The sequence below is a fragment of the Lacerta agilis genome, chromosome 7, assembly GCF_009819535.1.
Source record: "Lacerta agilis isolate rLacAgi1 chromosome 7, rLacAgi1.pri, whole genome shotgun sequence".
Taxonomy (NCBI): domain Eukaryota; kingdom Metazoa; phylum Chordata; class Lepidosauria; order Squamata; family Lacertidae; genus Lacerta; species Lacerta agilis.
In genome coordinates, this window is record NC_046318.1 from 49,237,084 (window position 1) to 49,249,507 (window position 12,424).

General features: G+C 38.3%; 2 protein-coding genes across 2 annotated transcripts in view; both read left to right on the forward strand.

Annotated features, from left to right (window-relative positions):
• Positions 1-4,216: 4,216 nt before the first annotated feature.
• Positions 4,217-5,878, forward strand: LOC117049981 (oxygen-regulated protein 1-like). Its single transcript, XM_033155216.1, is given in 3 exon segments — positions 4,217-5,567; positions 5,569-5,640; positions 5,642-5,878. Coding segments are annotated over 3 exon segments (1,098 nt in total). The 5' UTR covers positions 4,217-4,769; the 3' UTR covers positions 5,870-5,878.
• A 3,858-nt stretch (positions 5,879-9,736) lies between these two features.
• Positions 9,737-12,424, forward strand: part of LOC117050421 (lipoxygenase homology domain-containing protein 1-like) — a 168,667-nt gene continuing 165,979 nt past the window's right edge. Inside the window, exons 1-2 of the mRNA XM_033156091.1 lie at positions 9,737-9,745; positions 11,537-11,722. Of these exons, the coding sequence (XP_033011982.1) occupies positions 9,737-9,745; positions 11,537-11,722 (195 nt within the window). The remainder of the gene's footprint in view (positions 9,746-11,536; positions 11,723-12,424) is intronic.

Below are 12,424 nucleotides of genomic sequence, written 5' to 3' on the forward strand. Positions count from 1 at the left end.
CGGGGGCGCCCCTGGGGTGCCCTGCGCCCTGGCGCGCCGCGCCACCGGCCTCTATGGATGATGACGGCTCTGCTGGTGACTTCCATTTCAGTGTATCTGAAAAAGTGTGCATGCACACGGAAGCTCATACCAAGAACAAACTTATTTGGTCTCTAAGGTGCTACTGAAGGAATTTTTTTTTTATTTTGTTTCCATCCTTGCCAAAGTCTGAAGAATGGTTGGAAACATTGCTTGCAGCACTTATTATTTTTTGATATGAACTCCTTGTTCAGACTGTGGTTAAGCAATTTCTATTCTATTTACAAGAAGCAGTGTATAAATTATGTTTAATAAAATAAATTAAATTGGAACTTTCAAAAATGATGGTAAATGCAGTCATTGAGAAGAAAACATGATTGGGCATCATGAAACTTCCTAGCATGTCATCCTGCTAGAATTGCATGCTGCACACCTGCTTAATCTTAAAGGCTAAAACTTGAAATTCCTGGTTTATTTCTGGCTAAATTATCTGTCATTGTTAATATTTAGACTATGCATAAACCTAATAAATATTTGTCTATTCTTTGCTGCTCTTTTTAATTTTTTTTAAAGAACTTCACTTATACTAGGTTATAGTAGCTGATGTGTCTGGCCAGATCTCTCATTTCTCCATACTATTTAAGCTATACAGGTTTTCATTGTTCCAAATTTTAGCCTTTTTAACAGCGGGTCAGACCATTAACTACTAATGTTTTAAATAATTGAATCCCTTCCCAATGCAATTTATCTGAATTTTTTTTTGTACTAACAACCTTCTTTTTGTGTTTTCTCTTGTCTCTTTCCTACCTGTCTGCTGCCATCTGTCCTGGATGGTTATTTCTGATGATTGTCTTCTGCACTTTCCATCTAATCTTATCATGTGGGGGTGTTTTCAATAAATTACTTGAAAGTGAGTATACAGATAGATTCAAGCTCCCGATCACAGATGTTTTCTGCTTCTTCTTCTAAAGGCTACAGTAATGATAACAACTCAGAGTCTCTTACATACCTAATATTGACACAGGCTTAGCAGAAATCATTCACAGACTGGGGGAAGATTTCGCTTTGGTGCCCCCTGAAGATGACATTGAGAAAGTCTGTTCATCTTAATCAAGATGGCAGCATGGACAGTTGAGATGAGAGTTCGATTCAACATAAAAGAAGAGGAAACTATAAAATGGACGACCACAGTTAGCCGTGCTGGCACCTCTGCAGTTGTTGCAGAAGATGAGTCATGTGGAAAAAATGCAGAAGATGATGTCTCACTGCAGCCCATCAACACAGAAGTGATCAGTCAAGATGTTTCATGTGGAATGGAAGCTAGCAATTATGACATCTGGCAGAATTCTTCTGTGAACGTAGATATGAGCCAGGCAAAGAATGATAAGATCAAAACCTCCTTTTATAGACCACCTACTTCCTGGGCCTAGAAGAGTCAAGCAAAAGAAATCCTTGGTTGAAAGTGTAACTGTGGTATCTGACACAGCAGTCCAAAAAAAGATGGTTGGGCAGTATTCTTACAGCGAAGAAATGGACAATGGTGATACCAAATCTGAATATTGCCTGGTCACTCACTCTAGCAGTAAACATCAAGTGTTACCACACAAAAATAAGTGAAATTTGCAGCAATCATACACTGAATCAATCTCAGTATGGCCAGACAGAAGAAGAAACGTCAAACAAGTCACAATTAAAAAGTCCAATGCCTTGCCTGTGAGGATGGCTTATTACAGAACGTTTTGGAGAAATCAGTGCAGAGGAAGGCTTAGATAACAATTGTAACATCTAGTTATGATTCTAGCATCAGACATGCTCAATCTTCTCTAAAGAAATCTGATGCACTGGACAGCCTTTGCTTAATCAAAGTGATCAAACTGGAAGGGAAGTAGGCTGCTTCAACAGCCACCCCGAATTATCTCAGTCAAGAATTGAGGAGGTGATATGCAACCAGTGCAAGAGATTGCATTCTTCTCAAACTTCCATACATGACTCACCTCCTGGGAGCAGTGAAACAGTATGCAAGTGTGCTCAAAGATCTACCCCGATAACAGAATCTTCTTCTACCACTGTCAAGACTCAGCAACTCATCTCCTCTGATGGAAGCCAAGCTGCATCTTCCAGTAGTAAAAAGAAGAACAAGAAGAAAAAGAAGAAAAAGAGAAAATCTTCCTCTGATATTTTGGAACAAGGCACAGCTTTTCCACAGAACTTGCATGATATATCAGCCGAAGCAACCCCTGAGAATGATGTGAAGACTTGTGATATGCATATCACAAGAGAAAGTGCACCACATTCTTCTCCTCAAATCACAGTTCATAAAAGAGTGCTTGCATTGCCTGTTGCCAACTTAGAAGGTCCTAATAAAGGCTTAGGTCCTAAAGAAGATTTATATAGTCAAGTTTCTAGAAATCCCAGAAAAATGAATTGGAATCTAACCTGAAGCAAAATCTAAATAGACAGTTGCCTAAGCTAAAAGCCAAATCAGACAAAAAACATCACTTGAAAGCAGAAGAAGGGTTAATGGTTAAAGATCACCCCCAAAAATGAAATTGAACAGATTAAAGAAGTACATGTGGCACAGCTAATGTAACAGAACAACACCAGGTTGCATAGCTTCATGGAAGCCATTGACTGATACAGGAAGTGGTCCTAAGGCTGAAAAAGAAAAGAGGATAACTTCTGCCAAATCACACAAATCATCATTGAAACATAAAAAAGTAAAAAAGAATAAAAAACCTGAAAGTGCTACAGGCAGTAAAGTCCCTGTGTTGGATGAGACTAGAACATTGGATTCTTTGAGGAATGCAGCCTTGACAAATGAGATTGCAGATTTCTGTTGAAAAACTATTCCAAAACTGGTTGCAGAACATATTCCCAAATGCTGCAATGCCTGAAAAGCATTTACCTCCCATAAATTCAAATAACAGAACAATGCTCAGTTGTCTGTCAAGTCTTTTTCAGATAAAGAAAGTCAGTTAGTAGGAAAGAATGTGTGCCTATCATGGAATAAAAATATTAGTGAAGGTAAACTATCCAATGGTACATTAAATCATCTCAGTGAACTAGGAACTGTTGAAGAATCAGTTAAAAAATTGTATGAAGGACACATTGGCTGTTTGACAGATGCTGAGGCAAGTTTAATAGAAGAAGCCAAGTATTTATTACAGTCAGATATCCAGAGCAATAATAACTATCTATGTGTAATATTGTACATGAGAATGACAAAAAGAAGGTTCTGTTAGAAACCGGTGATCAAAGGTTTATTTCTGAAATTGCTGCCCAGGTTAATTCCAAAGGCACCAGTAACATTCTAGGACCTGATATGCAGAAGGATTGTGTCAGTGGTCTGTTGCTGCACCAGCTGAAATCAACAGTGCTCAGTGCTGAAAAGAACCATGTTGGATGCATTACAGACATTTCTTCTTCCTCCCTTCTTGGATCTTCTTCCAATCTCCTCCTCGCTTGGCTCCTTCTACTTAACCTCAAAGAAACTTTGTCCAATATAAATAAAGATGACATGGTACAAACTACCTGTAGCTGTTCAGAAGTATTTACACTCCTGCAGTATTTGAAACAAGTTGCAATTAAAGAGGAAGCTGAAGACCTGAAGACCTGCTGTCTCCAATCTTCAGGACTGCACAGCAAACCATTTAATATTTTCAGGGATGCAAATAGAGAAACAGGAACCAACATACCACCAAGAATTCTTTCTCAAGTTGAAATTAAACATATACCAGTCTTTGAGTAAGAAGGAAAAGTAAAACAAGAATTTAACTCTTAAGGATAGGTTGAGTTCTGAGGAAGTTATTGATGCCAGAAGTGTTAGCAGGAGAATTGGAGAGGTCTAGTGAGGAGGAGGAGAACTGCAGTACACCAGTAGAGAATTCAGATCTAAATGATTTGGATGTTCACGATGCAATGCAAAATTGAACTGCATTAATGCTGACTTGAATAGCTGTGGCTTGGCTTCAAATGAGGATCTGCCTACAGAAAATGAACATAGTTCATTTGAACATAGCTCATTTCAAGGCACACAGGAAACAACCACAGATGCATCATTTAATAATGAAGATCAGAGATATCACAAGAACCTAAGTCAAGCACTCACAGCATGACCTCTAATGATAAAGACCACATGTTTGATCTAGAAACTTCAGAGTTAGATGATAAGGAATTAAAGAGCACAGAAGAGTTAAACGGGACCAACTCTGCGTGGTTAAAGGAAAATTCAAGTGAGTATCTTACTTCCATTGCTGACAATACCACAAATGGTGACATTGTAGAAAATTCTGTACGGAAGACATGGAGGAAGATGGTACTTGTGAGGAGACTTCAGAACGATTGTCTACACCATCACCATTATCTTTTTGTATGAATCTAAGCAAATTCCAGGAGAAGAGGACAGGTGTCCCGAGTAAACTGATAGTAAAGGAACTTGAGGGTGGATCCTACTCAAATTCTTCTCTGGAATTCAAAAAATGCCTGAAAAGTCCTGCCACTTCTGACTTGTCAGATTATCGACCAGAACTGATGAAAGTGATTACAATGTTAGGCATTCCAGTGACTTAACGAATGAAAGTGTAGACGAAGCAATATATGAAAAAGAGTACAACAAAGGGTATGTGAAAAGAACTATTGAGAGACTTTATGGTAAAACCGAAGCTTCCTTTAAGTCCCCTTCTAAGCTTGATCCTCCATATTTGACTCAAACGCTACAAGGAAATGCTGTAGAAGAATCCTGTCATGATGTAATGGAGGGAGCTCCTTCGTTGTGTCAAAAGAATCATACCTGGCTGGATGAATTTGCATCACCTAAAATCCCAGAAGATTTAAACACAAACAATGACATGTGGGAAAAAGAAAATGCTACCTTGCCAGCACCACAGTTTAGTCTTAATGGGGAAGAAGCATATTATAATGATGACTGTTCAGTGGAATACACCAACCAGCACTGCCAATCTAGGGAACACATTGCTGAAGATGAAGGAGTACTGATTGATAAAGGAAAATGGCTTCTTAAGGAGAACCATTTAATAAGGAGGTCACCACCTGAAAACTCTGGAATGTATGGCAATGCAGATACAACATCGGCCGACACAACATTTGACAATCATAGTGATGAAATTCCATACTCACATTTTGGGAATCTGAATCTGCGGCCGCCACTCAAAGAAATATCATCTTCTGAACTTGAAGACATGGCTAAGCCATATGGCAATGGATGCAACTACTTCAACATGCCTCATAATAGTGATTCGGATCCATTTCCTGATACTTTAAGTATACAAAGCAGAAACAACCAGTGTAGTAGCTCCTTGCTTTTTGAGGCAGCATGTAACAGTTCCACTCAATTTTATACAGAAGTGAAAAGTAATTCCCCAGCTTTTACTTCTGTAGAATTTAGATTAGCAGACAATAAGGTGCATCCTGCAGAACAGCCTTCAAATGATGAGCCAATTCAAACCCAACCAATAAGCAACACTCATTCAAGCAGGAATAGCCGTGAAGATCAAGACTCGCTGGATAAACTCCATGCTATCTGTGGACAAACATTGTCCAATATTGACAGCCATCATAAAGCCAACTAATGAGGAGATCAGAGGATGTGCTTACCAAAAAACCCTCCGATGTTGAGAACCAAGTGGGGTCACATTTGTTAACAAATACTCCATATTTTGTATGGCAGGGCAAAAATATAACTGGACTTTACACATATCACACAGACCTGAAGAACAGCAGCATTAATAACATTGCAAATATATTTTTAACAGGCTCTATGCTGACAATACTTAGATTTCATGAATGGCAGTACTTTCAGTTTACTTGCGTCAGCAGCACTGAAAGAAAATAAAGGTTTAAAGAAATTATATGTCACAGAAAATATTGATGTAGGCACACAGGAGGTCAACAGTCATGAAAATATGCTAATAATGATGCATTCAGTGAGATAACAGTGGAGCAGAATAATAATTTATCTGTATTGCAGAGCTCAAAGGATAAGGGAAACAAAATGGTTGTGGAGAAACCTGCTTCTTCATTAGCAGATGTAACAGCAGGCTGCAAACATGAAAAGTTTCACCATCATGAGGCACTCTTAAATAGTACTGACTTGAAAGTAACTGTAAACTTGGAAGGTGAAAATGCCCTCAGTATCAAAGAACAAACTTCACCTTATGTAAAAGAAGATGAAAGTGACAATGAGTATTCAGACTCCTAAAATAGTTATTAAGAATTATAGTGTCATGACGAGTTGGACACGACTGAACGAATGAACAACAAGAAGAATTATATAGCACTGCCTATATATTAAACCAAACCAAACCAAACCAAACCAAACCAAACCAGACCACATATGATAAAGACGGCGAATTTATGCCCTGGTTTGAGGAATACATGTTCCTAATTTCTTATTACTGTAATAATTCATCTGTGAAAAGGTTTTTTTTGTTCTTGTTTTTTTTTCATTCTTGTTACATATTTCCTTAACAATGCAAAATAACATTACAAAAATTTTGTGTACGAGAAACTATGGAAATATTAGTTAATAATGGTTTTTTGTGATGGTAGATTAAACTCATGACCCATATTATTGAACATTAGAAATGCAGCCCATTATGCTAGCATGGACAGGGAGTAGGACTGATACTAAGATTATTTTATTGGAAATGCCATTGTGATAATTTTATTTATTGTTATTTTTATCTAAACTGCAAGTGTAATTTACTTACCTGCAAATACTGTTAAGTTTACATTTCTAAATCTTCATAATTATTCTTATCATAGTTTATAATTATAATTTGTCCAGTGAAATACTTTGGAGATCTGTATACAGAACACTATAGTTTTACAAAACAGATGTTAAAGATACTTTTTCTAACAAACTGTAAAAACAATATTGTATATTGAATGTATATTGAAATGGGCAACAGTGAATATTGCAATTATAGGCAATATTCTTATGTATGATGACAGTGAACTTTACTCTTGTGTTCTATACACTGAGAAACTTAGAAAATACACAAAGGTGTGATTCTAAGAGGGCTAACTGATCTCATTTATGTATGTAACCATGCCACTCTCTAGGTTGTTTTTTTTTTTTACCAAGTTTGCCCTCTGTCTTAATGAATATAAAATCAGACACTAGTTAGTCTTCAGTTATGGAGACTACTCTAGAATGGTCAAAAAATGAAAACATCATATACATTACCACTTCTGTTGCATTTCTGCTGGAGGTAATCGTGATAGAAACTACTCATCTACATTGGAATAGCTAATGTAGCTAGTGTAATAGAACTTGGCTCATATTCTGAAAGTCCAAGGCAGCTATTATTTATTTATTTATTTATTTATTTATTTATTTATTTATTATCTATACCACGCTCATTTGAGGATCACAGGATGGTTTACAATATAAAAACACAAAAGACGTAACACAGCAACAAACAAAAACAATACCTCCCCACTGTTTAAAAGGCCATAGATTATTTGATTAGCCAAATGTCTTGGAGAAAAGGAATGTTTATGTCTGGCATCTAAAGATATGTAACAAAGGCACCAGGTGAGCCTCCCTTGGGAGAGCATTCCACAACTGGGAGTTACTGCAGAAAAGTGCCATTTTCATGTTGCCACCCTCCAGACCTCTTGTGGAGGAAGCACACAAAGAGCCTCGGATGATAATTTCAGGGTCTAGGTCGGTTCTTATGGAAGAGGCAGTCTTGAAGTACTGTGGTTTAGGGAAGTTTTTAATGTTTTATGTTGTATTGTGTTTTTAATATTTGATTGGGAGCCACCCAGAGTGGCTGGGGAAAACCCAGCCAGATAGGCAGGGTAATAAATAATAAATAAATTATTATTATTATTATTATTATTATTATTTTATTATTATTAGCTCCTGAGCCATTTAAGGCTTTATAGGTCAAAACTAGCACTCTGAATTGGGCCTGGAAAGTAACTACAGTTGGGCCTGGATTGGGTAATATGGCTACTGAATTCTGCACCAGTTGAAGTTCTGAACTGTCTTCAGATGTAGCCTCATGTATAATGTATTGCAGTAATCTAACCTAGAGGTTACCAGAGCCCAGATGACAGAAGTTGTGCTATCCCTAACCAGATACGGTTTCAGCTGGGACACCAGCCAAAGCTAGTGGCAGGCACTCCATGTCACAAGGCCACCTGAACCTCATCCAACAGCAGTGGGTCCAGAAGTACTCTCCAGCTGTGTACCCGCTCCTTCAGAGGGAGTTGTAGCTCCATCAGGAGTGGGCAACTTTTCATCCATCTGATCTAGGGAACCACCCACTAACAGTGTCTCAGTGTTATCTGGATTGAGTTTCACTTTATTGGCTCTCATTCAGTCCATTTCTGAGGCAGGACAATGCTCCAGCACATCCACTGCCATACTTGCAGATGCTTCAGCACATCCACTGCCATACTTGCAGATGTAAAGGTAGAGCTGTGTGTCAAACTTCTGATGACCCCACTCAGTGGTTTCATGTTAAACAGCAAGGGGGACAAAATCAAACCTTGAGGAAGCCTACACTGAAGGCTATGTGTGTTTTTTTCTACAGATACTTGGCTGTTATACATGTTTTCAAAGCAATAGCTATCATATCCCTTGTAATTGTGTTTCTGTGATAATGAATCTGTATTATGAACAATAAAGTAAGCTAAAAGAACAGCCCTTTGTTATTCGAGAAAAATGGAAGATTGCTGAACAACCTGACCTCAGTCTGTACCTTGCATAATTAATGAAAGCATAATTGATGACAACACCAGTTTTGGAGATATTACATATATGTTGCACTAATTTTGAAACCATTTTAAAAAGGAATAATTATTGTAACACAATACAGCATTTATTTCATCTATCCTCACAATCCCTGAAGCAGGCTTTCACAATAACATTTCCAGTTTATGGATAGAAAACTGACTCTGAGGGAATGTGATTCATCCAGAGACCAACCAGAGGGTTCATGATTGAACATGTATTTGAAGTTGCATGTTCAACCCAATGGGCTGTAAATTTTGCTGCCAATGCACAAATGGAATGGTTTTTCAGTCACACAACAGGACCTCACTTTCTTTTCATGCTCCTGCATTACCTTGCACTCCCTCAAAACCTGCTCTTTAGGGTTGGGGAGATCCTCTGAAAAAGATTGGCATGTATGTGTTGAATAACTCCTGTTGCACAAGCAGAGGTCCACTCATATACCATTGAATTCTGTCCAACATCACCAGACTATACTGGTTGTACTAGATCAATGTAAGAATGCTGGGGTCAATAGAACCAATAAGTAAAGTCTATAATGCAAATTAATTCATGACTGTGTAATCATTTATTAACACTTCAGTGCATTTTATAGTAAGTAACTTAGGTAGTGCTAAAATAAACAGAAGGAATTGTTTTTGTTTACATTATTTTAGAATTATTAAGATAAACATGTCTCAAAAATTGTGCACACTACAGTTCCCACCACAGAATGAAAATTGCTTTTTTGAATTGCCTGTATAGTTACTGAAGTTCATATGTGGGAAGAACCTAGGATGGAGATCTTTGCATAGGGCTCCAGCTTGAAGTACTATGAAGTACAACAACAACAAAAAAGTGCACTTTTATCTGGTGAACTGCCCTGAGATGTTAAGATGAAGGGTGGTATGTTAAGTCAAAACAAACAAACAAACAAATTCCATCATGATATTTTATACACAAAATATAGTCATGGAGGATGTAAGTCCTCTGATGGAATGTGAATAGCTGGAAAGTAGAGAAAGGCAAGATGGTAGCTGGCTGGACTGTACTTCAGTGGTTGGAACTGGAAGGAGGTCATTTAAGCAGTGCAGCTCAACCACTCTGTTTTTCATAGCTGGAATGTAGCCTACGGTCCAAAGGTAAGTCATGTGCTGCACACACTTTTTGCCTCTGGATTTGTCCACTACTGGCATGTGGTCCTGGAAGGTCACTTGGGGAGGGAAAATGGCCCCTCAGTAAAAAAAAAAATGTTTCCTACTCTTCTTTTACTCCATCATGAACATAAGCATTAACTAATGAGATTGCCTAAAGGTTGCCATTAATGTCTGGAAATTTTCAGATGAAAAACTTGTTTGAAAAATCTGAAGACTTCATTATTAGGGCACAACTATTTGGACTCCTTAGGTGTAATAACCAATGTGGTACTTCTGCTATACATATAGTATTTGTGTTATAGAAGTTTCTAAATATAAGTATTGCAGCAAGTGGTTAATGGGTAGTGACTAAATCTTGAAGCATTACATCGTTTCATTTGAGGATGCAGAGAATGATTTCTGTTTGACAGAATTGCAGGCCATTATGCATTGATGTTCAGTTCCCTTTTACAGGTGCTATTGCCCCAAAGAACCCATTGTCATTTATCTCTTAACCGCTGATTCTTAAAACCAGTTTCTTCTTTTAATCTCATGGATATTGCTAAATTGGATTAAACAAATGAGCATAATATTCAATTATAGCTAGTGAAGAGAATGATTTAATAAAAGCAAAGCTGTACAGGTCTTATTGGTGCTATATTATTAACATTATAAGTCATTATCAAAGCACAAGTACAGGGACAGAATGAGAAAAACTAAATGGCTGCCCTTTGAGTGTTCCTGTTCATTTCATGGATAATTCCCGTAAGGAGAAAATCACTGTAGAAAATCTATGCTAAAACTGAATGTGATGGAAGACAGCCTCTGAATCTGGCTGTAATAATGGTAAATCTGTGTGACAAAGCAATCTGTGCTGGAATTGGAACAATGGCTACTAGCCATAATGGCTATGCTCAGCCTCCACTGTCGGAGGCAGTATGTTTCTGAATAACACTTGCTGGGAATCACAGTGCCGTTGCTCTTTGGTCCAGCATGTGAGCTTCCCATAGGCATCTGTTTGGCCACTGTGAGAACAGGAGACCAGACTAGATGGGCCTTTCTCCTGATCCGGCAGGCCTCTTCTCATGTTCTTATCAACTTTCTTTGGAATCAGGATCCGAAAGGCAATCAAAATCGACCTTGGCAAAGAAAAGAAACTATAAGGCATGAGGAAGAAAGACTGTTTGAGGTTCACGGAAGCATGAGCGTGCTTGTGTGAATGTGTATCATTGAAGCCCCATTGCAGTAGTGGACAGTGTAGTGGAGTAGACCTCTTACCTGACCTGACCTCTCAGCAGGTGAGTCAGTGAAGCTTACTGGGAGGGGTAAGGCATTGACAGGGGTGTCATGGAGCAAACATACCAGAGGAGCTAATCTGGCACTCCTGCCAGTGCATCTGCACTGTGCCATCCAGGCTGCTGCATCCCCTGTTGCCCTTCCTGCTAGTGAACAGCAGCGATTCACCTAAAAGGTCAGGTAAGCACCTCAGCCCTACCATGCCATCTGCTACTGCCTAGTTGAAACCAGAGTGTGGAAAATGGGTATTTCAGGCAAAACTTCCAGTAATTTGGGGTTAATTTAAGGAAGGGCAATTCTTACCTGGTGAGAGGCACATCCTAATTCCCATTAATTATAGATTTCTTTATATGTTTCTGTAGCTAGGAAATGGAAGGTAACAGTTTTTACCAGTGACCTACCATCTGCCAGCACCAGCTCACAAGTTTATATTGTACTATATGGGGATCAAAATAATTCAGGAGCTGTCTTTCTATATGGAGAGGAGAAAAAGGTGTTTGAAAGAGGAAATGAAGATACATTCATTGTAAGTTATTAATATAACAAAATATTGTTTTTTATAAGGATAGCACATGATTAAAAATAAAGAGTGAACTTTTTTTGTTAAGCAAAGTTTTCATTTCTTTATTCTTAAAGTCTAGAACACAGTTCAGTAATTTTCTAGTTGTGTGACGTGGAAAAGAATATAACGAAAAGTGGTGTACGCTTCTAAAGTAGCTCTTTGTGGTTTTAGGGCTGCCATTCTTTTAGGGCTGCTCCACATAATCCTCTTTACTGAATTATATTATTTGCCACCGTCACATGGCATTTTGAATTTGCAAAAACTGCTTTCACTGCAGATCAATTGTAATGGATGTTGTAAACATTTTGTCATGGGGAAGCAGTTCTCAATCCATTGGGTGGTATTCAATGACTGCATGCTGTCAGCACAAGATTTCTGCTTCCATGATGTGACTTTTCAATCCCTCTCATTCCATTGCATGCTCTGAACCCTCTCAGTTCTGTTCCAGAGTGTTGGGGAAACCCCTAGAACACATATGGGGGTTTAGGGGGAGGAAATGGGGAGAGCAATATGTTGCATGAACAGAAATCTTTGCACAGACGAAATGTTTATGTAGTGCTACATTGCATACAACCCATGACTTGAATTTAAGGTGGGCAAACAATAATAATATGATTTTCCTGATGGAGCTCGCTTGTATTCCCAGGGCCAATTCATGACTTCACA